The 24,828-nt window shown below is 39.8% G+C and overlaps 4 protein-coding genes across 9 annotated transcripts in view; 1 reads left to right on the top strand and 3 right to left on the bottom strand.

Annotated features, from left to right (window-relative positions):
* Positions 1–20,395, bottom strand: part of LOC117499160 (amyloid beta A4 precursor protein-binding family B member 1-interacting protein-like) — a 611,089-nt gene extending 590,694 nt beyond the window's left edge. For 2 of the 4 annotated variants that reach the window (XM_034151513.1, XM_034151512.1), the window contains exons 1-5: positions 20,244–20,395; positions 19,847–19,945; positions 19,634–19,754; positions 19,023–19,164; positions 18,556–18,630 (exon numbers count right to left, since the gene is read on the bottom strand). In XM_034151513.1, coding sequence (XP_034007404.1) covers positions 18,627–18,630; positions 19,023–19,164; positions 19,634–19,754; positions 19,847–19,945; positions 20,244–20,357 — 480 coding nt within the window. In that variant the 5' untranslated portion in view covers positions 20,358–20,395 and the 3' untranslated portion in view covers positions 18,556–18,626. Of the gene's footprint in view, positions 1–13,898; positions 14,004–15,715; positions 18,052–18,555; positions 18,631–19,022; positions 19,165–19,633; positions 19,755–19,846; positions 19,946–20,243 lie in introns of those variants that run through there. The other 2 variants (XM_034151514.1, XM_034151515.1) reach the window with 2 other exon arrangements.
* LOC117499148 lies at positions 186–5,477 on the bottom strand. Its single transcript, XM_034151484.1, has 11 exons — positions 5,214–5,477; positions 3,976–4,125; positions 3,755–3,883; positions 3,479–3,633; positions 2,790–2,874; positions 2,601–2,690; positions 2,060–2,080; positions 1,809–1,829; positions 1,690–1,707; positions 1,556–1,609; positions 186–1,461 (listed from the first exon to the last, which is right to left on the bottom strand). The coding sequence occupies exons 1-11, from the start codon at positions 5,287–5,289 to the stop codon at positions 1,418–1,420; spliced, it is 843 nt and encodes a 280-aa protein (XP_034007375.1). The 5' UTR covers positions 5,290–5,477; the 3' UTR covers positions 186–1,417.
* Positions 5,499–9,798, bottom strand: LOC117499124 (cytochrome P450 4F3). The gene is made up of 13 exons (XM_034151452.1): positions 9,448–9,798; positions 8,947–9,091; positions 8,660–8,713; positions 8,287–8,414; positions 7,760–7,881; positions 7,535–7,681; positions 7,322–7,445; positions 7,150–7,216; positions 6,901–7,030; positions 6,668–6,801; positions 6,461–6,525; positions 6,306–6,388; positions 5,499–6,223 (listed from the first exon to the last, which is right to left on the bottom strand). The coding sequence occupies exons 1-13, from the start codon at positions 9,649–9,651 to the stop codon at positions 6,013–6,015; spliced, it is 1,614 nt and encodes a 537-aa protein (XP_034007343.1). The 5' UTR covers positions 9,652–9,798; the 3' UTR covers positions 5,499–6,012.
* On the top strand, positions 10,014–14,440 carry LOC117499119 (insulin receptor substrate 2-B-like). Of its 3 annotated transcripts, none has more exons than XM_034151442.1 (6): positions 10,014–10,493; positions 11,293–11,658; positions 12,092–12,326; positions 12,445–12,694; positions 12,870–13,410; positions 13,670–14,440. In XM_034151442.1, exons 2-6 carry the CDS (start codon positions 11,342–11,344, stop codon positions 13,998–14,000), a joined length of 1,674 nt encoding a protein of 557 aa, XP_034007333.1. In that variant the 5' UTR covers positions 10,014–10,493; positions 11,293–11,341; the 3' UTR covers positions 14,001–14,440. The 3 variants fall into 3 exon arrangements, with proteins under 3 accessions (XP_034007333.1, XP_034007332.1, XP_034007331.1); XM_034151441.1 differs by having other exon boundaries at positions 11,218–11,658; XM_034151440.1 differs by having other exon boundaries at positions 10,014–11,658.
* Positions 20,396–24,828: the final 4,433 nt, after the last annotated feature.

Here is a 24,828-nt window from a genome sequence, read left to right as displayed (position 1 = left end):
TCAAACATAACAATGACATTTTAAACTCCTTTTATTCACAAAACCTTGTTGAAGACAAATTACACACCATCACTCTTAATAAGTCTGCAGCGGCTTGAAGTGACAGTGAACTGTGTCAACTTGCTGCCCTCAAGTGGATACATGTTGTACTATGTTTTACAAAAATGAAAGACAGAAGCCTTGTAAATAGTTATAAAATAATAAGGTCCATTTCAGGATTATTTTCTTATAGTTTTATTACACACACAGCCCATACAAAATCCCTTCAAGCAAACATCTACATTGTATAAATCTACAATAAATACTAAGCTAAAAGGGTGTAACGTGAAAAAAAAAGTCTTCAAACGTTTAGTAACTCACATCTATTGCATCCACAGACAAACCACACATTTCAACCAATTCCAAAATAAAAGCAGAGAAAACAATCTGGTAAATGATAATAACCATTAATGAAACCCCACAAAAAATATCTGACTTGAAATGTCTTTGTACGCCTCTCGTAGTATTCGCTGCATTACAGTACAATGCTTTGCTTGTTGGACACAATGGCGTCTCCTTCCCCCTCTGATATCAGTGCACTTCCTCCCCAGACACACACTCTCCTCTCCAACACTGTGAGGCTGCTCCAGAAAGCTCGAGGTACTCGTCGGTGTCAGGTATGATGTCTTATCTCAGGAAAGGGAGCTTTGCAAAGGTTTCCTGGCATTGTCTAAGCTTCGAGGCCCCTCGGTGCCTCATAGGAACATCCCAAATCTCTCCTACTATTTATTTCTGCACTGCAACTGTAGTGTTCAGCAGTAACTTCAATACTTCCCTTCCAAGTATTTTAAAAGTAACATTTCTGCTTTTAAATGCTAAATGTTAAATATTTTGGCACCTATCCTTTTTCCCTTTGAGTCAGCATTGTGGTCGTCTAGCCAGAAAGTTCCCCTTTTATCCCATTTGAAAGACATTTTTATAATACGTCTTGGTTGTTTTTAATTATAAACGTGATCCTAATGGAAGGTTTTATCAGCAGAGGTTGTTATCAGAGAAATACGCTTATTTTGTGTTTATGGCAACTGCATTGGAGAAACTGTTTTTGAACATAAAAGTGGTATATTTAAAAACCGTCTTTATTTAAAAACGTATCCTAACGACAAAAAGCTGACAGTATTGACAGAAATGGACTCAATCAAACTCTGTCTTTAAAATGGTTTTTACTGGTCTTAAAAAAGTATTTTAGACTAATAAAGTGGACCTTTGTATCCACTTTTGTCAGTTTTGTGTCTAAAATATATATTTATAAAAAAAAGAATTATATTATTAATTATAAAAAACATTTCCCTCACTTTTCTGCTTCATTATGATTTGAGGCATGTAGCTGCCACCACTATTACACATTGTTCAATAATATATGTACTGTAAATACATATATCTACATTTCCTCTTCATGCCCGGCGTTTGGTTTCATCGGTGTCTCTGTCAAAGAAAGTCACATATATTGTTATATATCGATTTAGATGAATAGAAAGTACATTTAGAGACTAGCAGGGCATTTGTTTGAGTATCTTACCTTCTGTTAGTCCCTCTTGAGCAGCGGTGCCATTAGATTCAGCAGCATCTGTTTCTGTAGTAATGATATGGTTGTTTTATTACAATATAGAGTTAGAAATGAATAATACGGGAAACTGACAGAGTGAAACCTACGTGGCTTCCTCCAGAAGTCTGTAGTGGTGGACAGAAAACACATGACAGAAGAAGTTATGTTTACATGTCCATGGTTTGAAATGTAAAGCATTGCGGTGTCCATAAGTGAGTTTACTGACCTGCTTCCCATGGCATGGATGCTGCAGAGAGAGAACAGAAAATAAAGTCATGATTTATCACGTTTTCTTTCATACTGCCATGTCAAATTCTACCATACATCATGCTGCCGTATCCTACATTTCCCAGAATGCCTTTCAGATAACCCCTTACAAAATGGTCATACATTAATGGACTTCACTCTTTATTTATTAAAAGCTACATAAAAAAGTATTTTAAGTCTACATTTTAAATGCTTTGAAAGATGTCTTACCTTTTTCAAAGAACCACATCCCTAGAGGAAATCAAACAAAACCATTAAATGTGGTACTTATCTCTTTATTATCAGACGTATTTATAATGCAGACACCTCTTCAACAAAATCGACTGGATAAGCCAATTCCAAATATTAACATAATTAACTAAAAACAGCACTATATATTTCAGCCAAAAACCCATATTTAAATCTTTTTTTCCACATTTTCATAAAGGCTAAGATGTAGTGAGCAAAGATGGATGTTTTAATATATGAACAAAACTAAATAGTTCTGACTTTTCTAGCTCCATTTATTTTTCTGGTAAAGCTTAATATAGAAACCCATTTTGCAGATTGTATTTTTCTCTTAAACGAGACATGTTGGATTTCCAGTCATTAAATGTATGGCAGTGTGTAAATGCTGCACTTGATAGGTCAATGGAAGTAATTGTCTTATCATTGGATATCATTTAATTATAGGAGTAATAACATACTTTAACATTATTTTCGGATTACTTTCGGCACAAATGTGTCCCTGATATGGTGTTATGTTTCTCACCTGCTTTAATTCTATGAATGATAGCGGTCAGGATCACAGCTACCAGCAGAACGATGAGGACTGTGAGTCCTGCGGACATGTTCAGCTTTCCTGCAGGTGATGTAAAAGACAACAGCAGGCTTTATATCAGAGGATATTCTGGATAAAAACGAGATGAATCAGCAATTAAATCTTTGTGTAATAACTCACGAGTGAAAGGGTTTGAAAACGGTTCGCTGTGCTGTTGACTGACCGGGTTGTTCAGCCAACATTCAAACGTGCTTGAACTTTCGTCCTAGAAATGAAGATCAAAAGGTAGCATTAGCTCACATTTATACAGATATTTAACACTAAGTTTGTGTTACAAAAAGTGTTGATGCAATAACTAAAGAAATTAATAAGATGGCTAGTCGCAAAACAATATACTAAAGTGCTTTTATTTGCAGCAAAAATTGTGAAAACCGAAATGACAAGAAAGAACCACACATTTATATATACAGTACAGCTCTCAGAAAATGTTAACAGGTACCTCTCTACAGCCAACATCAGACTCCCCCAAAGCCACTTATATGCATTAAGACCCTCCCCATAGGCCAATCAACTATTCATCAACTTAATTATTGTAATTCTAAATAACTACAAATGTATTCCAATAAAAATATTGTCACCCATGCCCATGCACTACTTGGTACGGTTCAATTGAGCCCAGCTGTTAGCAGTTATCTGTTGTTCAGTTTGGAACCAGAGGGTAAGCAGATGTCGAATGATATATATTCCCCCGAGTAATTGCGATATTTTTCTCATTTAAAGACCATTTTATGCAACTGATGTAATGGGTAAAAAGGTTCTGGGTAACCAACAGAGACACACACATCAACACACTTTGCCGTTTAAAATACCTTTGTAATGTTTAGCACAGGAGTTGTAACAGAATGATCTGTATTCCATACATATTCGACCGGCTCAGCGTTGGTGATGATTGCATTGCAGGTCAACGTACACTTGGTCATCTCTTCGTCACATGTTTTACTAACAGTGGGTTTAGGAACGGGAACTGGAGATCAAATATAAAAAAACAGGCCTTTTATAGTCATGATGTAGCAGATAACCCTATTTTAAACACCAAACCTCTACACTGTTAACTTGATTTTAGTGTGTGTAATCGAAGCACTTACGGATGACTATGAGACGTGTTGGATACTTGCAGGGCAATTCGTTAATTTCTGCTGTGTATAATCCACTGTCATTAAGAGTCAGTCCTCTGAGCGTCATCTCTCCAGTTGCATTGTTCAGGGCACCACGCTCTTTAAAAAGACATAAACATGGATAGGGTTAGATCATCAATTAAACTCAAGGACATATTTGACCCCACAGAGCTGAACTCCGCTCAGTATACCTTTGAAATGACGATACGAGTCAATACCCTTTCCATCCCATTCGATGGCGAAGTCAACCCCTTTTTTCCACAATATCCCCGTGATGGTCTCGGAGGGGCAGCCCGGTTTGAAGTCAACTTCATCGCCCACCTGCTTGTAGACTTTGATCTCTGCAGGGACAAAAATATTGCAGATTTTCTAAACATCCTTTTAAATTATTCACTGTACTCTTGTTAAATTATGGAAGTAGGTGAGTCTAATAAGAGACTCAAAAAGATAACAATAATAGAAGTTTAAAAAAAAAAGGATTATTAAACAGAGGGTTAAAACTAATTTGTGAGTGTAATTTACTTGTATATTAAAGTATAATCTAATAGATTACTTAGAAAATATTCAAAAGTTGCTCATGAAAATATCCAAATAAACTTTTAAAGGATAAAATGGGGAGGAACCATAACATCCTTATGCTAAACAAGTGGGAACACATTATATATTGATTCTTGATAGATAATAAAAGGAAGCAACTACTTGCTGCAATCATACAGTATTTTATTATATTACTTGTTATGCTCTTCTGTATTATCTTGTCTTTCCAAACTATATATATTATATTGTTTCCATTTACCTTAGATTTGATTAGAAATTACCCAAAACAGACAAACTTGTATTAAATGTGTAATAATCATAGATAAACATAAAAACAAATGCTTTACTCCAAAACATTAATAAACATTGTTTTGTTTTTTAAATAATATGACTCTTTATATTGGAATGGAAATATTCACCCAGTTTCTAGTACATTAGATTACTGCTTTCTGTGAGGCTTGATAGACATGTTCAGTATGTTCTAATCTAGCATATGTAGATTAGATATACAAGTTTCTGTGTGTAATTAACTACATTAACTAGCTCTCTACTCTAAAAAATAAATATACTATTTCCTGCTTTATTCAATTACACCCCTTCCTTGTTCCTAACTGTTCTTTGGTATGATAACTTTTTTGTTTTACACAGTTGTATTAGTTTCCATTCAGTCCCCCCCCCCCCCCTCTAATGCCCTCTGTAGTGTTTACAGTTGATATCGCTTTGCTCTGCTGTTAATGTAGTTATCGCTGCATGCTGGTTCTCACAGGCCAGGGTGTGGTCCTTGATAACGAACACTTCCATTCTGCTACACAACTTGCACCCTAATATAACGCACACTTATACGGATGAAACCCTTTATAGCTACGAAGTGAACCAGCCGTAATAACCTTACCTGAGTCTACGGAGACGACAGCCGGGAACACGCAGAGCACACCGGCCACAATCATGGAGAACACAGGCGGCCACATCTCCGTCGGTTAAACTGTCAACAACAAGATGGAAACTAAACTGCTTCTGTTGTGAGCCGAGATAAGCATGTCAATTTAAGTCATATTAAGGATGAACACATTACAAGCAGAGATTTCCGGATTAAATCAAAGTGAGTGATCAATTGTGGGAGAGACTGAAAGTGAAAATTGTGACTCAACAGTCTCCGCCTCCACCGGGACAACATATTTGTAATAGTCTTTATTAGAATTTAAATAGTTTCATAATCACTATATATGCGTTACAGGCCATTGCGATAACTTATATAGTTATTTACTGCTGTAAAAGTATTAAAAAATACCCCCAAAATTACAAAAACAAAAACAAAAACAGTCTAGTGCCATCTAGTGGCCTGATGTTGTTACTGCAGCCGGAACAACTACAGGCTATTTAAGTGGTACATTTTGGGAGTTTGCTAAATGTATTGCAAGAATTCTCCACTTCAGAAACACGTTTATCATTATATTAAAAATGTTGTTTGTTCATATATCAATACATTTTTATTACATAACATTGCATTTAGCTAACATAGTGGAAACAGGCAAAGTAATAGCAAAATTAACTTGAGTTACATTTAGTTACAGGTTTTCTGGAGCTGCACGATGACCATTTACAACAATTCTATCTAAATGTACACTACATTCCTTTTTTAAGTGATGAAAACAAAGCTCAGCATGCATGTAGTAACAACACAGTGACAGGATTCATTCATCCTGCAGCTCCTCCATGTTTATCGTCTCCAGCTGCAGCCACAATCCTCCCTCTGCACGTAGCACAAGTTGGGGGAGACGGCGGACTCCCCCTGAACTGCTCCCCATTTCAGGGTCAGATCCCGGGGTCAGACGAAACTTGAGCAGGGTCAACGCCACGACGACTCGCAGCTCTGCCAGGGCGAATTTCTGACCAATGCAGTTCCTGTGAACACATACAGTACAGACTCTTAAACAGCTATAATCGTTTAGATCTTATTTACCTTGCAGCATTGAGGACGCAGTACCTGGGGCCCGAGGAGAAGGGGATGAAAGCGTGAGAAGACCGGCCCTCTGTGTTGGCAGGCTCAAAACGCAGAGGATCAAACTCCTATGAGAGAACGTAACACAGGTCAGAGAGGACAAAGTTAAACCAAAGTGAAAGGTTAGGGTTATTTCTTACGTGTGGGTTTGTCCAGACAGCAGGGTTGTGGTGCGTCCCGTAAATACTGACCAGAGAGATGGCACCTTGGAGAGACCAACACAAAGAAACAAATACTTTAAGAAAATGTGGTCATTTTCTGTCTCTTTCTGTGCGACTTTGTGGTGTTTTTGCCCCTAAAATAAGCTTATTGTACTTTAAATCTATATAAAAAGCTCTTTCTCTCACCCTTGGGTATGGTGCGGTTGCCGGGCAGGTCCATGTCTTTGGTGTACTTCCTGGTTACAGCCACCACAGGAGAGTGCAGCCGCAGAGACTCTCTGATGCACATGGTGGTGAAGGGGAGGTTGGTCAGATCCTCCCTTTAGATATAGATAACCACATTTAAATTCCCACCTTAATATAACACACTTTCAACTGCATTTCCATCTCCTATTAAGCATTTCTGTGTATTTTCTGACCACTGTATTGCATGTGTTTCTCGTCCTTGCATCAGATCCATCACTTCCTGCCTGCAGCTCTCCTGATGGTCTTCGTGGCGCGCTAAATTATACAGCGTCCAGCTAATCGCACTGGCTGTTGTGTCGTGACCTGTGGAAACAGAAGCACACTTTTCAATCCACTTTTAAAGTCTCAAAGAAATCGATTGTATGATAAGAACATTAAAGTGAATGCACTTGTGTTACTAATTAAATAAAGTTGCTTCTCACCTGCAAACATGAAGGTGTTTGCATCCGCCTGAATCTCCTCATCTGTGAGGCCTCGTCCGTGCTCATCCTGTGGATAGACAGAATTGTTTGTAAGGAATCACAGACCAATAACTTAGAATTATACAGTGTATATATACATTTGATCTGATTCTTATTTCTTCTTCTCTCCTACCTTTGACAGCAGTATGATGTCCACAAAATCTTTCTTCTTCTGTGGTGCTGCGGGGAAATCTGCTCCTGTCTTCTTCTGCTGGCTGATCAGGGCTCGACGCTTCTGAACCACCTCCATGGTAAACCTGTTCAGATGTATAAAAAACAACAAAGCGATTAGTGTTGGTTTTGAACACGTGAAGGTCATGAGGTCACACCCGTGCAGCTGCTGTACCTGTGCACGATGCTTAAGGCCTTTTTGAATTGTTTCCCCTGCTGAGTCTTCCAGTAAATAAAATCCCAGTGGTGCAAAATCTTTGTGCGACGATCTATGATCAGGTCACTCAGCTCCACTATGGCTGACACGTACGCAGAGGAAGACCTAGTGAAACATATACAATTAAAAGAGAAGAACTATGGAAGCGGATTATACTTGTGAACAAAAAGAGTGTGTCCTCACCGCTGACAGTTGCTGTTGTAACTGAAGGCACATTTCAGTAAACTGTCGAGTGTCATCAGAGTGACGTGGTCAAACATTTCTACATGATTCGTGCCTTCTACCAACAGTTTGTGCCACTTATCCTGAAAGACAGATTCTTTGTATTATTAGATCAGATTCTACTTTATTTGTTTACTTTTTTAAATGATCTATTATATTTGTATTTCTGTATGTGTTTATTTGTATTTGTATTCATTTATGTGTATTATTCATTTATTGAGATATGGATTTCTGTTTGTTACAGCAGTATGTAAAAAAGACATTCCACACAAATACAAATAAATAAATGTACTTACATTAAAACAGTAAATTATTAATTTATTTGAAATGAAATGTAGGTATTTTCTTTAAAAAGGAGTGGGAAGAAATTAATACTATTTAAATGTTTAATAGCTCCAGTGTAAAGAGTGGGTTTGTTGGTTTTCTAGAAGTAGCAGGCCGATACTAAAGTGTGTATACAGCATGTGAGTGTGCATGATGTGTCTTACGTGCATGGTGTTGGTGGAGGTGTTAAACTTGTTGACGTAATTCTTCAGGATATCAAAATGAAAAGCCGGGGTCAGCAGCCGCCGCCTGCGAGACCACTCCTCTCCGTTTATCAGCAACAGACTCTGTCCTGGGGTGTGAAGGGGAAATGTTCGGAGGTGAGGATGAGAGTAAATAATACATACACATTCAATTGGATCAGTGTCGTCTCACTTTGGTATAACTACAACAGCAAAGAGAATAAAAAATAGAAGGCACTAGATAAATTAGATGTAAAAACTTGTAGTATTTTACCGTATACTCAATATCTATAAACACAGGAAGTGTTATCAGCTCATTTAAAGTATTTTGATATCAGAGAGCCGTTTGACTCACCAAGCCACGGACGCAGATGTCCATAGAATAGCTCGTCTTTCACTGTGATGCTGGCTGGATGTAATGGAAAGAGAAAAGAAGATTAAAGCGGACATATTCTGCTAATTCTCAGGTTCATATTTGTATGTTGTGTCTCCACTGTTTCCATGCTTTAATGTTCAAAAAGCTCTTTATTGTTCTCATACTGCCTGTGCTGCAGCACCTCTGTTCACCCTCTGTCTGAAACCAGAGCCCAGTCTGCCAACACTTCTTCCAGTGTGAAAATGTTTCCAGTAATTATACAGTACCAGGTGCCATTAGCAGAGGTTTGACGTAGTCCGGGTGGAAGAGTCTGACCAGGTGATAGAAAGGGCCGATGAACCAGCTGCAGGAGTGTGTGTACATCTGCACCAAGTCATCCACCTGCAGGAGGCCTTCCTCTGTGCTCTGCATCTGAAGCACACACAATAACACTTTAAACAAACATTATAATGCACCATAAGTATAGCTTTTAAAATGAAAACCTCGGAGTTTAATGGTCGGTTTGCACACTTAACTGAATTCTCCCTCCACAGAGATTTGTAATAAAATATGTCGCAACATCCTGTATCATGCTGAGAAATCTACATTTCCTTTTCTTGTTTCACGATTGCCAAGAATTACAATAATGACACAACGTTTAACATGTCACTCCCACTAGAGGCACAAAATACAAATATGAACCTGAAAATGAGCATATGTCCTATAAGTAAAGGATGTGAACACTTCTTCCACCATTGTTCTACCTGTGTTTTTAGTTTGAATCTTACCTTGCCCAGGTGGCCCAACAGCCAGGAGTGTGCATGTGGCTTGCTGAAGCAGGAGAGTCTGTGTGTGAACCAGGCGTGACGCACCAACAGCTTCACGGTCCAAACTGAGACCACAGCTCCCAGTCCGGCACCGACCAGAAGCATCAGCTGCCAGAGGCCCGTCCAGCTGAGGACCTGAGAGAGGACACCCCGGAGGAGAGACATCCTGAAAGAGAAAGTGAAGAGTTTCCAGAGGTTGTCTTACACTCGCCCTGCTCTGACAGTGACTCTGTCCACTAGGAGAAGTTACTAATGTTGAAATATGCAAAAACTGTTCCACCCAGGAAGTGCTGTAACCATAATGTCAGACACCACTTCCTTTGTCTGTTACAATCTAACTTATTTTGTTTAATTTGCAGCACAGGTTTCAACACATAGGCTAAGTGGCGGGACATCTCTAAGCAGGTTTACCTATCACACCAAAGCCGGCCAGCTAACCTGGTTTCAGACAGAGGGTGAAAAGAGGTGCTGCAGCACAGGCAGTATAAGGAAAAATGAAGAGCTTTTTGAACATTAAAGCATGGAGACATGTCACATAAAATACTTTTATGAACATGAAAATAAACACAATATGTCCTCTTTCAAATTCGAACTTATAATTAATAATTAGATGGAGGTAGAGCCCAAATACATGTTTTAACCTAGTCACAAAATACACAAGATAAACCAAACAAACAAAAACAATCCATATTCAACCTGCCATTTAACCAGAATTAAAAAGTTCACTGAAAAATACAGAGTTACTCACAAACCCTTATTAAATCAAGAGAACCAAATCATAATCTTGTCTACACATTGAGATACGTATAAAACACAGATATCCTTATTACTTTCCAAATAACTTATTATGTTGGTGACATTAAACTAATCTTCATTCGAGAGTTCGGTTTTACGAGGAGCTCCTGAACGCCACACTGATTGGAACAGGTGGCCACGGAGCCGCTCGCTAACGCAGCTCGTGGGTTGGGCTCAGAGACCAAACATTTCATTGATTTCTGCAGTTTCTGGTAACTTCTAATAACGATATAACATTACTTTGTGTGGCTAAAGACGGGTATTCAATGTAAATACGATTGGATATATCGTCAAAGGCTAAAGGCTAATAACCAGTTAGCCTGTGGTAGTTTACCTTGTTTACCTTACCCTTCATTCTGGTTCATTTTTTTTACGATTAAACATCGGTTAAATGCCAGAAATGTATAGAAGATTCAACCCCCAAAGATACTACATGTTTTTTGTTGATGCTATAAAGTAGACAAAATTGGTGAAATCACATTTTTGATAGTTAAACTGTTCGAAAAGTGTAACAATCTATTTTTCCACCATTGTTGTGTAAGCCTGTTGATTTACCAACTTAGATTGTTTTGTTTTGGACAATTTCTATATGATCAGTATACATTGACATGCTCAGAAGTAAATTACAATAAAGTGTGTTTGACAAAATCTCTATCCATGAATCTCAGGGGTATTTAAGTTGATTTCAAGTTAAGTTATTTTAGTATTGCTGAAGAAATAAACCTCTTATTGTTCTTAAAAGCTGTAATAGTAAAGTTAAATGCTTCAGAATTGAAAAACACTTCATGCATTAACCTACATTTGGAAATATTTCAATTGCTCTTGTAAAAACTAGCCAACCATTTAACAATACCGACAATGACATTATTAATATCCTTCTGAGCTGTGTTTTTAAACTAATATGTATTTTCTCCTTTATTTTCCTCTGTTTTCAAGTGTTCAGCTTGAGATGAATGAAATTGCAGAGGCCAGATCTCTCCTTAATTCCTGCTCCTCTCTGACATCTCTCAGCTCCAAACAAACATGGCTGCCATCTGAATCCCATCTGCGGCTTTCCTGGATGAACGACCGCCAAATGGAGCAGGATTCCCGGCACCAGTATGTGGAGATGCAGTCGAGTCCTGCGTCTCCTTTCTACGAGGAACTCTTCTGCACCTCCAGCTCTCTGGCCGGCGCCCTCCTGGCCTCCGCAGGGCCGCAGAGCGATGTGGTGAAGAGAGGATACCTGGGGAAGCTGGAGCGCAAACACAGGAGGTATTTTGTCCTGAGAGCAGGAAGCCACATCGGGCCGAGCCGCCTCGAGTGGTACCAGAGCCAGGAGAAGTTCACAGCAGTGGAGAAAACTGCTGGAAGTCTGTTCGGCTCTAGCAAACAAGGGTAAGCAAAAGTAACTTCAAGAACAAAAATAAGAGAAAAACAAAACAAGCATGCTTCATCTGTATATTACAAGGTAATCACTTGAAAAACCCTTATGCATACAGAAAAAAGACACACAATTACACAGTCTCTGGAAATGCACTGCACGGGCCTCCTTACATTCTAAAACCCATGTTGTCTACACCTTAGGATATCTTCTCCAATGGAAGGCCTGACAGCAAATGTTCGCTCATGTTTACTATATTTATGCTTCTCTGGACCCAACAGAACAACTTATATTTTGATGCTAATACTTTTCTACTTTTACTTGAGTAACAGTTTAAATGCATGACTTTTAGTATTTCTACACTCTGGCACTTCTACTTTCACTGAAGTACAAGATCTGAGTACTTCTCTCACCTCTGCTAACACCCTATTCATTCCTATTTCCCAGGGTGATCTACCTGAGGTGCTGTGTCGGTGTGAGCCGCAGTGGCAGTTCCAGGAAAGGCCTCACGGTGGCGCTGTACGCCAAAAACCAAACCGTGGTGCTTGTGGTGGAGGAGCAGGGGGAGCAGGAGGAGTGGTACCTGGCCATCAAGAAACTGATGGATGAAGAGCACGGGGCAGGCTTTGATGAAGACGATGATGGGTACTGCACTCTGCCCCCTGCTGCTTTCTTCAAAGAGGTCCAGATCTTCAATGTTTTAAATCATTATTATTACCCTAAGGTGTATTATCTTCCTGTTTGCAGTAGAGCAATATTAATAAAATGAATCTCTGGATCTTCCTTTACTTCCATCAAAGGTTTGGCCCGTCGCGGTGAAGCCCCGGGGTTTGGGTTGTACCAAGTCCCTGGCGGGGGAGAGTCGTCTCTGCCTCACAGCTTCGTCGCTCATCCTGGCCAGAGCGGCTGCAGGCAGCGACTTGCCGTCTGTCACTATTCCTCTGCTGAGTGTTCGCCGCTTTGGCCACTTGGACGGTTCCTTCTTCCTGGAGCTGGGCAGGTCGGCGCCCAACGGTCCTGGAGAGATCTGGATGGAAGCAAGAGAGCAAGGTAATTAAATCAAATTAAGGAATAAAAGAAACCTTAATGGAAACCCGTAGGGACATTCAGTTGTTTGAGCAGCAGCAACAATAAGAGAGGATAATTCGAATGACAAATAAAAAAAGTAAGTTACAGTATAGAATATAATCAATAAAAAGAACCTGTTGATGTGTGTTCTGTGCAGGGAGCCCAGCAGTAGCCCAGCACATCCACGAGGTGGTCCGAGAGACAGTCAGAGCGCTGCGAGCTCTGCCCGACTTCAGCCGCTCTCCCACCTCCAACCATCAGCTTCAAACCCTTCTGGCTTCCAAAGGCTGCCGACCCAAGCACCGAGACAAGCCAGCGGGTGTGAGACCACTCGCTTCTCGTGCCAGAAACCCTGAAAGCCCGTGCAAATGTCCCCCTGAGCCCCTCCAACCCCACGAAACAGACCCTCATCAGAGCTCTGAGTCGAGGACTGGCGGCTACATGGAGATGAAGATGGACCAACATCTCCCGCTGAGCAAAGAGAGGGAGAGAGTCAGCCAAACGCCTCCTATGTTGACAGAGGAGGAGGACTGGGAGTCGGGTCAGCAGGGGCTGGGGTACATGGTGATGTCTCCTCAGTTGAGCCACAGTTTGTCTGCGCTGCCTCAGGACGACTACGTGACGATGGCGAGCCCACAGAAACACACAAGGCCATCTTCCTCTTCATCCTCCTCTCCTCTGCAGACATCCTTCAACAGGTTAGTTTAAGGAGGTGACAAATTGTGTTTTTTGTGCAAACTCAACACTTGTTGGATAAAGTCACTGAAAGAAGGCACTGTACTTTAAAGATACCCTATTCTGCTTTTTGGGGGGTTTCCCTGTCCTGTAATGTGATATAGGATTGTGTGCATGTAAATGGTCTGCAAAGGCTAAAATCCCAAAGTCCCCCAATACAAATATGCACCAGAAAATGAGCATATGATGTCATCTTTAACTTTAATAAATTCTCTTTTGTAGCTTTACCTCCGAGACCTCCTCTCCGCTGCATCATCAGACCCACTGGCTGCTGGCGACCTCCGTCCAACAGTCGGAAGCAGAAACCGGCCAATCACAGAGGAGCATCAGCCATGCACAGGATGAGGAAATGGGGGAACAGTCGCAGCAGATCCGCCTCCCAGCACACACCAGCACCAGGAGGGATGATGGCTGTGATGTGACGACTCCATTTGACTCGGGCGTAGCGAGTCCCAACTGTGGCAGACTCAAAGCTGCCACAGAACGATCCGTCCGAAGATACCGCCTGTCTTTGTGTCTGCCGTCCTGCATGCAAGCTGAGGACAGAAACTGAGGACTACACAGAAAGATAAATATTCTTTATTCATCAGGGAAACTCAGGAGTCTTAGCAGCAACAGAGAGAAAGGAACAAAGTAATACTAAATAAATAACGAAAAATGTAAGAAACAGTATGAATTAAAATGTAAAGGTGTTTACATCTATGAATATGTTAAATATATATATGTACTTTTGGAAGTTCAAGTCATGAATGCATACAGAAAGGTCAACTTGCACACTTGAATCAAGGCTTTAAACTCTGAATATGTGTTTGAGAAAAATAAAGTTGTCTTGGTGACAGTTATTGTCTGTTATTTGCACTTAGTTTTGTCTTTACTTCCTAGTCTCTTTTGGTGTGGATTAAGTCACGCCCTTTGGTTTCTACACAGGTTTATTTAAAGTGTTTTAAAAAAATAGTCACAAGAATTATTTTGTATTTGTTTTGACAGCTTTCACACACCGCTCAGTATAACACCACAGATGTTCTCACCTTTTAGAATTGTCATTAAACCTGACCTTGCACTTTTTTCTCAAATGTTCTACATACTAAACTGTCTTTCTGAAATACTATGACTTTATGTCTTATACTCCGTCATCCTGCTTCTCTTTTCTTCCCAAGATGAGTGCAGAGCAACATATTAGTTAGGTTACCAAATTAAACTAAATTGTCCCAGATCAAATGGCTCGGGGATAAAACACTGCCGAGAAGACTGGATGTTGAGGGTTCAATTCTTATAATGTGCAGTAATTGTTGTGGTCCAAAATCCCAAATTGTCCAGAAAGACAACAGTTTCACATGAACATGTTTGATTCTTATAAGGAGCACAGATTTTAAATGTCCAAAATTTAAGAAGAAAAGACTTGTACATTTACAGTTACATCTCAATAAATTAGAATATTGTGGAAAATGATATATGTAGTATATATATATACTCATATATTATATATATTATTATATATACTATACTATGACTCTTTTTGCCACGGAATCCAGATGTCTTGACGTCAAAAATGTTAAAGTTGTTTAAATGTAATATATAATACAATTATTCTAACTATACTCCAGTGTCCTGCCAGTGTTTATTGTGTGTGTGTGACTTTAGTCCAATGAATCAGAATCAGGTTTATTACAAAGTTGGTTTTCACATAAACACGGTGATTCAATTGTAAAAAAAGGAACTAAGATGTAAGGATTAGAAAAAATGAATCTAACACACCCATACAAGAAATGTATAGCACACGTAATGTGCAGTGTATTGAATTTAAAGTGAAATAAACATTACCCTTTATATTAACATACAATTTTAAAGGATATTTATGGATTTGTATTTGCAATGGATAGCCCAAATTTGATATGCACAGTGCCCTCTGTGAACAAACTAAACATGATGATATGACCCCATGACCCCCATGACTCCGCCCCCTCTGTTGGTCGGAGACGCTTCGGTACGTCCAGAGCCATAGAATAGAATAGAAAAGCAGAGGACTGTCATCAGGTCTTATAGCTCAAGGAGATAGAAGGGTGGTTGGTAGGCCAGAGGTTGCAGGTTCGAGCCTTATACGTTGCAGAGAGTAGATAAGGATAAGGATAAAGGGGTAATGAATACATTAATAGGGTTAATTGGTTAATAGGATGCTAATTAAGGGAATAGAAGAAAGGAGGGTTAGGAAGCAAGACAGTAGTGAATAGGATACTATTTCAGGAACTGGAAATGAACAAAGGAGACAAATGTATTTTAAGAAACTTTTGCTTTATTCACATTTATTCATTTTATTCATACATAGCAGTGCAGCCTTGTCCCCAAGTCTGCTAAATGTCCCCAAGTCTGCTAAACGTCCTCAAGTCTGCTAAACGTCCTCAAGTCTGCTAAACGTCCTCAAGTCTGCTAAATGTCCCTAAGTCTGCTAAACGTCCCCAAGTCTGCTAAGTCTAATAAGCGGCCGATAGGTGGCTGCCGGCTCTCACTGCACTCCTGTGCAGGGCCCTGCAGTCACTGCCGATAGTCTGCTAAGTCTGTAGGCCTGCTAAGTCTGCTAAGTCGGGGGGGCTGACGTGGCTGGGGGGGGGCCGCTCGGCACCCCCCAGCCACCGCCCTAAGTCGGCTAAGTCTGCTAAGTGGCTGTGGGCTCTCACTGCAGCCACATCGATAGTCTGTTAAGTCTGCTATACGTCCCTTAAGGCTGCTAAGTCTGCTATACTTCCCCAAGGCTGAAAACGTCCACAAGTTTTTCAGAAGCAACTATGCAATTGCTTTTTTTTACATTTCCTTTTTGAAACAAAGTCTTGGACAGTTGGACAATGACCATTGGCTGTCTCAGATCTGATAGCTCAGAGTGATACTACGCTGCTCAGGTAAACTGAGGTTTAAGGTTCGATCCCCATGAGGTGCAGGGATTTTCTGGAGTCCAAGACCCAAAGTGTGGAATTATATTACCAAACGCAACACATATGGGCCAGGTCAAATGGCTGACTGGGATAAAACACTGCCTTGAAGACTGGAGGTTCTTCATTCAACCCTCTTTATTTGCACTGGTTTTTCAGGTAAAACATCCAAAATGGTGTGAAAAAAGCCTAGAGAAGAGTTTTTCATTTAAAAATGTTGGTGGCACAATTGTGTGACATACTTATAAGGACAGTTTTTTTCAGATGGACTGCACTATGACTTATTTGATTTCCTTTTTTACATTTTTATTTGTGACATAATCTACCAAACAACAGGTCACTGTCTCAATCTAATAGCTCAGGGTGATACAACGCTGCTCAGGTGAGCTGAAGTGTTGGGTTCGATCCCCATGAGGTGCATAGATTTTTGGAAGTTTAACACCCAAAGTGCAGAATTACATTACCAAACAAAAGTTTATTGGCCCAGGTCAAATGGCTCACTGGGAAGAAACACTGCCTTGAAGACTGGAGGTTGTGGGTTCAATCTTATTTATTTGCACTGGTTTTCAGGTAAAACATCCAAAATGGTGTGAAAAAAGCCTAGAGAAGAGTTTTTCATTTTAAAATGTTGGTGGCACAATTGTATGACATACTTACAAGGATAGTTTTATTGGATGCAATGCACAATAACTTGTTCTATTTCCTTTTTTACATTGTCATTGTGACATAATCTACCAAACAACCTAAGACTTTCACAAATGAAATAGCTCAGTTGGATACAATGCTGCTCAGGTGAGCAGGAGTCTTGGGTTCGATACCTGTGAGGTCCATGCATTTTCTAAGTCTAACCATCCAAAGCAGAGAATTAAGTTACCAAATTAAATGTAGCAGTCACTGGTCAAGTGGCTCAGAGGGATAGAACACAGACTGTGAGACAGAAGGTTGTGGGTTCAAGGCTTTTCAGGTGCAGTAATCTTTAAGGTTCAAAATCCCAAATGAACCGGTCATAAGCTCTTCGAAACATAATCATCTCAGGACAGATAGCTCAGAGGGATAAGTGTCAGGTCAGAAGACCTGAGGTTGTGTGTTCGAGTCCTCGTGAGCTATAGTGATTTTTAAAGTGCTTTACTCAAAATGAAGAAGATAAATGCGCCCGGAGCACAGGTCTTCATGTACATGTGATGGTGGCCGGATTGGGTCTGTTCTCGGCATTAAGGCGCTGGTGTCGAGTTTGGGTCTGTCGCTTAGCATGTACGGGGTTCGATACTCGGAGTAGCTGAGTTAGGCAGAGTAGCTGCAGCAGTTAGTGCACAGTAGATGAGGAAGGTAGTTCGTAGTAGATGAGGCAGGTAGTTCATAGTAAGTGAGGCAGGTAGTTCATAGTAAGTGAGGCAGGAAGCGTAGGAGTGTCACGTGGAGTAGGAGAGGCAGGTAGCGTAGGATAATAGTAGGAGAGGCAGGTAAGGGAGGTAGGAGAGGCAGGTAAGGGAGGTAGCGTAGGAGAGCAGAACGAGTAGATCAGGATAAAAAAAATTGCAGAAAATCTTTTTTTTTTAGCTTTTTTTCCCAAATTTTTGCTTTTTTTGGTCCTGAAAAGCAGCACTGCAGCCGCAAGGGGGATACGAACCCTGGCATCTAGGATCCTTCCTGGCTCACTGTGCACCTGCCCTACCAGGTGAGCCACTGGGTCATACAAAGAGGAATGGTTTAAGTTATATTTATCATGACGAGTAATAATCACTTTAAAAAAAAAAAAAAAAAATGAAATTTATTTTATACGTCATTATTAATGACTTTTAGAAACTATTTATGATTTTCTAAAGGCATTTCACATTTTAAGGACATTATTTGCAAATTATTGTCAATTTAATTTACTTTTCTATGACTTTTTGCAGTTTAATGATTTTCTGCTCTGACTTTTTAAACAACTTTTTATGAAAAATGTCATTGTTTTTTGTAACTTCTCTTTGGCAAACATTGTAATGAAATTCTTGTGACTTTTAATCACTCTTATGAATGTTTTGCTATACTATGTACTATGACTTTCCTATGACTTTTTCTGACACTATTAAATGACTTGTGGCGTAGTAAACTATTATGGCATTTCTAAAGTTTTTACTTTCCTAAGACTTTCTGAAGACATTTAAAGGTTTGCACTTACTAAGACTTTTAAATGCCATACTTTACCACGAGTGGAGGAAGAAGAGAAGAAGTGAAGAAACCCGGCCGTCCTCAGATTTGTTCCAGAAACTCTGCACTCATCTTGGGGAGAAATGAAGAGAGGGAAGACAGCGTTAGGATTATTCTGGTTTAAGACATTTTAAAAACTAGTTTTTTACTTTTCAGGTATTTTCTTTGTTGTGAGATATTCAATGTCAGGGATCTTATTATGGTGTGTTTTAGATTGCTGCCACATGGGTGTAACATAAAAAGAGAATGCAACAAACGGCAAAAAGCAAATAAAACAATTCTGTGCACTTATCAATGCACAGAATACGATTGTTGAATGTTAAAGTGTACTTGTACAATACTCATATCTTATCTCTGGGAAGGACACATGTTGACAGACTGCTGCAGCCCACTGTTTGAGTTGGCACTGATTTACTGAGACAGAGTGTGCTGATCAGATCTGTTCTGCCTTGTGAAAAATATACCCTTTCCTCCTTCGCTGCAGCCGACCTTCTCCTGCTCCAGTCGGCTTCGAGTGTCGGGCCAACTCCACCCAGGTGGTGTCTCTCAAATGTGGCCGTGACTCTTCCTCCAGCTCCAGCTCTGAGTCCAGTGAGGAGGTGAGGACTAAAGGGGGGAAAGTAGAGCTGACTTTGACACTAATTCATCAAGCTCATTATCCATTTTAAGCCATAGCAAGTCATATAACCTATATTCAAGTGGACAATGAAAGTCTATTTGAAGGTTTTCCATGAAAATAGAACAGCATTTTTAATAAATTAAGCCAAACCCTTAATAAAAGGTGAGAAAGTGGATTAGACTGGGACTCTGGAAGTACACAGGAAAGAATGTATATCATTAGTGGAGTAAAATGATAATAGATGTGCAGTATGACGTTATTCGTTATTAGCCAAAAAGTTAAGATCTTGAATTATAAAGAACATTTCTCAAAGTGTTTGAAAGACAGGCATTTACCAGGAAGGGCAGGGGAAGTCTAACAAAGGATGCTTCTGAGCAGCATTATGGGAAATGTAGGTATGGTGTATGTCCAAATCTAAGGAACACATTATGTATTATACTGTTGTGTTAAACTCACCAGGTATGCTGGCGGAGCTGGAGCCTGATCGGATGCTGGCGGTCGAGAGAGAGGACCAATCGTAGGCCGCCTCTGTCCTCTTCATGGTTTCCTGGTAGTTCACATATAGCTGCTTACCATACTACAAACAAACACAAAATGAGATAAACTAATTAACATACTTTACATAGTGTGAGAGAACATTGTTTGGACTCGATCGATTAGTAGACGTACCTTGGCAATGCGAATCCCATTCACCCACTGGTGCAGGGTCCTGACGTCATCGCAGCACAGATACTTGATGTACTGGGACTTCTTCTGGATTTGTGGATGCTACAGAGAAGTTGATACATATTTTACTATCCACAAATGCATCAAATGTCCACTGAAAAAGTGCTTTAAAGCTACTACGCGCAGGTTGTTTGTAGAGAAGGGAAAACGTCAACAAGTTATTCCACACCGGTGCCATGCTGCTTCTCTGCACGTTTTTAATCCACAGTTTTGCTGCACTTTTGATGATAGTTTACTACGTTGTTTACATGCGTTCAGCAGCTGAGCCTCTCTGCAGGGAAAGAGTCACTCTGACCCACGCGTAAAACAACAACACTGTCTACTAACAGTATTTACTTACCAATGTTGACGGGATAGCAGGATGCGCAGGTTGTTTGTAGAGAAGGGAAAACGTCAACAAGTTATTCCACACCGGAGCCATGCTGCTTAGCTCTGCACGATGAGACTTCCACATGGGACTCTGCAGGGAAAGAGTCACTCTGCAGGAAACACCCCGGAAGTCTCATCGTGCAGAGAAGCAGCATGGCACCGGTCTAGAATAACTTGTTGACGTTTTCCCTTCACTACAATCAACCTGCGCATTCTGCTATCCCGTCAACATTGGTAGGTAAGTAAATACTGTTAGTAGATAGTGTTGTTGTTTTACGCGTGGGTCAGGTTTACTCACAGTAACGCTAACATTTATCAGAAAGGTCTGAATGTGTTTTTGTCACGTTCCACTTCCGTGTTTACAACCTCACAATGGCGTAGTGTAAACAGTACTGTTTTATGTAAGACACTACATGTATATTGTATTTATATCGTTTAATGTTTACCTTTTTATGTTTTTAATTTTAAAAGCTTTCTGTGCCAACAGAACTGTTTTTGTTGTCCTGAATACTAAGATATTTTAAATCTCCTGTGGTGCATCAGTCTCCTGAATGTGTTCAGAAACGGATTTACTTTGAACACTTTTAGTAACATCTATGAAGCTACTTGTTGAAATACACGAGATTCATTATCTACTATTTTCTGACAGGTATTTTGACAAATGTAAAGCTGTTTTATCATCTTCAAATCACTGAAACCAGTGGGGGAGGAGGTTATTTTGGACCCTTTATTTGAAGTATGAGTAGAAGGTGAGCTGATGTAGAATGGCTTGATTTAATTTCATAGTTTAGGAAACCGTGACAAATGCATTATTGTATTTGTCATAAAAAATCATGTTGATATTTCTTGAGAAAATATATGTTTAATCAGTCAAATGTACTTAAGTACTTAATGCAGAAAGAATACATTTAACCACTCTAAATATTCTATAAATAATTAAAAGGGAAACAATTACCACGTAGAGAAATACAGCAGCCATCAGTCCCTGAGATAACATCAACCCTTCTGTACGCCTTACTTTTTTGACGAAATATTTGTTTCCCGAGGTGAAGAATATTTTAAAAATGCACAATAAATACCTGAAAAAGTCAAGAGAAAAACTAGTTTTTAAAATGTCCAGAATAATCCTAACGCTGTCTTCCCTCTCTTTATTTCTCCCCAAGATGAGTGCAGAGTTTCTGGAACAAATCTGAGGACGGCCGGGTTTCTTCACTTCTTCTCTTCTTCCTCCACTCGTGGTAAAGTATGGCATTTAAAAGTCTTAGTAAGCGCAAACCTTTAAATGTCTTCAGAAAGTCTTAGGAAAGTAAAAACTTTAGAAATGCCATAATAGTTTAGAATCACAAGTAATTTAATAGTGTCAGTAAAAGTCATAGGAAAGTCATAGTATATAGTATAGCAAAACATTCATAAGAGTGATTAAAAGTCACAAGAATTTCATTACAATGTTTGCCAAAGAGAAGTTACAAAAAACAATGACATTTTTCATAAAAAGTCGTTTAAAAAGTCAGAGCAGAAAATCATTAAACTGCAAAAAGTCATAGAAAAGTAAATTAAATTGACAATAATTAGCAAATAATGTCCTTAAAATGTGAAATGCCTTTAGAAAATCATAAATAGTTTCTAAAAGTCATTAATAATGACGTATAAAATAAATGTCATTATTTTTTTTATTTTTTTTTTTTTTTAAAAGGTGATTATTACTCGTCATGATAAATATAACTTAAACCTTTCCTCTTTATATGACCCAGTGGCTCACCTGGTAGGGCAGGTGCACAGAAGAATCCTAGATGCCAGGGTTCGTATCCCCCCTGCGGCTGCAGTGCTGCTTTTCAGGACCAAAAAGAGCAAAAATGTGGGAGAAAAGCTAAAAAAAAAAAGATTTTCTGCAATTTTTTTTATTCTGATCTACTTGTTCTGCTCTCCTACTCTACCTCCCTTACCTACGCTACCTGCCTCTCTTACTATGAACTACCTGAACTACCTGCCTCACTTACTATGAACTACCTGCCTCACTTACTATGAACTACCTGCCTCACTTGCTATGAACTACCTGCCTCACTTGCTATGAACTACCTGCCTCATCTGCTGTGCACTAACTGCTGCAGCTACTCTGCCTAACTCAGCTACTCCGAGTATCGAACCCCGTACATGCTAAGCGACAGACCCAAACTCGACACCAGCGCCTTAATGCCGAGAACAGACCCAATCCGGCCACCATCACATGTACATGAAGACCTGTGCTCCGGGCGCATTTATCTTCTTCATTTTGAGTAAAGCACTTTAAAAATCACTATAGCTCACGAGGACTGGAACACACAACCTCAGGTCTTCTGACCTGACACTTATCCCTCTGAGCTATCTGTCCTGAGATGATTACGTTTCGAAGAGCTTATGACCGGTTCATTTGGGTTTTTTAACCTTAAAGATTACTGCACCTGAAAAACCTTGAACCCACAACCTTCTGTCTCACAGTCTGTGTTCTATCCCTCTGAGCCACTTGACCAGTGACTGCTACATTTCATTTGGTAAGTTAATTCTCTACTTTGGATGGTTAGACTTAGAAAATGCATGGACCTCACAGGGATCGAACCCAAGACTCCTGCTCACCTGAGCAGCGTTGTATCCCACTGAGCTATTTCATTTTGGACAGTCTGAAGTTGTTTGGTAGATTATGGCACAAAGAAAATGTAAAAAAGGGAAATAAAATAAGTCATAGTGGAGTGCATCCAATAAAACTTAACTGAGTTAAGTGTCACACAATTATGCCACCAACATTTGTAAATGAGAAACCCTTCTCTACACTTTGTTCACATCATTTGGATGTTTTACCTGAAAAACAGGTGCAAATAAAGAGGATTGAACCAAGAACCTCTAGACATCAAGGTAGTGTCTTATCCCTTTGAGCCATTTGACCTGGGAAAATTATTTTCGTTTGGAAATCTAATTCTACACTTTGGGTGCTGGCCTTCAGAAAATCTCTGCACCTCATGGGGATCAAACCCAAAACTTCAGCTCACCTGAGCAGCGTCGTAACCCACTGAGCTATTTCATTTTAAATAATGGTAGACTTTGTCACAAAGAATAATATAAAAAAGGAAATAAAATAAGTCATAGTGCATCTGAAAGAAATATCAGAGAATCACACAATTGTGTCACAAACATTTGTAAACGAAAAACTACTCTGTACGTTTTTTTCCACATCATTTGGATGTTTTACCTGAAAAACAGGTGCAAATAAAGAGGGTTGAACCAAGAACCTCCAGACATCAAGGCATGGTTTTATCCCAGTCAGCCATCTGACCTGGTCCATTTATTTTTCGTTTGGTAATCTAATTCTACACTTGAAGAGTGGGTGTTGAAGATCAGAAGCATCTCTGCACCTCATGGGGATCGAACCTAAAACCTCAGTTCTTCTGAACAATAGTGCATCTCACTGAGCCATTTGATCTGAGTCTTTGGTATTGTGTTTGGTAGACTTTGTGATACAAAGGATATCTCAAAAAGTCATACTCTGCACTACCTGCCTTACTTACTATGAACTACCTGCCTCATCTACTGTGCACTAACTGCTGCAGCTACTCTGCCTAACTCAGCTACTCCGAGTATCGAACCCCGTACATGCTAAGCGACAGACCCGAACTCGACACCAGCGCCTTAATGCCGAGAACAGACCCAATCCGGCCACCATCACATGTACATGAAGACCTGTGCTCCGGGCGCATTTATCTTCTTCATTTTGAGTAAAGCACTTTAAAAATCACTATAGCTCACGAGGACTCGAACACACAACCTCAGACTTTCTAACCTGTCTCCTATCCCTCTGCGCCACCTGTCCTGAGGCATTAATGTTTCGTAGAGCTTAGGGCCTGTTCATTTGGGATTTTGGACCCTAAAGATTACTGCACCTGAAAATCTTCAAACCCACAACCTTCAGTCTCACAGTCTGTGCTCTATCCCTCTGAGCCAATTGACCAGTGACTGCTAGATCTCATTTGGTAAATTCATTCTCTACTTTGGATGGTTAGACTTAGAAAATGCATGGACCTCACAGACTTGGGGACGTTTAGCAGACTTGGGGACAAGGCTGCACTGCTATGTATGAATAAAATGAATAAATGTGAATAAAGCAAAAGTTTCTTAAAATACATTTGTCTCCTTTGTTCATTTCCAGTTCCTAAGATAGTATCCTATTCACTACTGTCTTACTTCCTAACACTCCTTTCTTCTATTCCCTTAGCATCCTATTAACATTATTCTATTAACCAATTAATCAATTAACCCTTTATCCTTATCTATCAACTCTCTGCAACGTATAAGGCTCAAACCTGCAACCTCTGGTCTACTAACCACCCTTCTATCTCCTTGAGCTATCAGACCCGATGACAGTTCTCTGCTTTTACTTGTATTTGACTTCTTCATCAAGGGAAAGACACCTTAAAACTCTGCATGGCAAAGACTCAAACTCACAACCTGGGATCATTAAACGCAGTGGACCACCCCAGTTTTGAACTCACGTTCTCTGGTCTCCAAGACGGGTTCTTATCACAGTGAGC

Source organism: Trematomus bernacchii, unplaced genomic scaffold (assembly GCF_902827165.1).
Source record: "Trematomus bernacchii unplaced genomic scaffold, fTreBer1.1, whole genome shotgun sequence".
Lineage (NCBI taxonomy): Eukaryota > Metazoa > Chordata > Actinopteri > Perciformes > Nototheniidae > Trematomus > Trematomus bernacchii.
Note: the sequence above shows the minus strand (reverse complement) of the source record. Positions and strands in the feature narration are given on the sequence as shown.

Coding starts and splice junctions, on each gene's coding strand:
- LOC117499119 (XM_034151440.1), top strand. CDS start 11,183: ATGTATTTTCTCCTTTATTTTCCTCTGTTTTCAAGTGTTCAGCTTGAG. Junction 12,327..12,444: donor CTGCTGCTTTCTTCAAAGAG/GTCCAGATCTTC, acceptor CTTCCATCAAAG/GTTTGGCCCGTCGCGGTGAA. Junction 12,695..12,869: donor GATGGAAGCAAGAGAGCAAG/GTAATTAAATCA, acceptor TGTTCTGTGCAG/GGAGCCCAGCAGTAGCCCAG.
- LOC117499148 (XM_034151484.1), bottom strand. CDS start 5,289: ATGTGGCCGCCTGTGTTCTCCATGATTGTGGCCGGTGTGCTCTGCGTG. Junction 4,126..5,213: donor TGTCGTCTCCGTAGACTCAG/GTAAGGTTATTA, acceptor TTGTCCCTGCAG/AGATCAAAGTCTACAAGCAG. Junction 1,830..2,059: donor GATGTGGTTCTTTGAAAAAG/GTAAGACATCTT, acceptor CTCTCTCTGCAG/CATCCATGCCATGGGAAGCA.
- LOC117499124 (XM_034151452.1), bottom strand. CDS start 9,651: ATGTCTCTCCTCCGGGGTGTCCTCTCTCAGGTCCTCAGCTGGACGGGC. Junction 9,092..9,447: donor TGTTGGGCCACCTGGGCAAG/GTAAGATTCAAA, acceptor TGTGTGCTTCAG/ATGCAGAGCACAGAGGAAGG. Junction 7,217..7,321: donor ACATCATACTGCTGTCAAAG/GTAGGAGAGAAG, acceptor GTCTATCCACAG/GATGAGCACGGACGAGGCCT.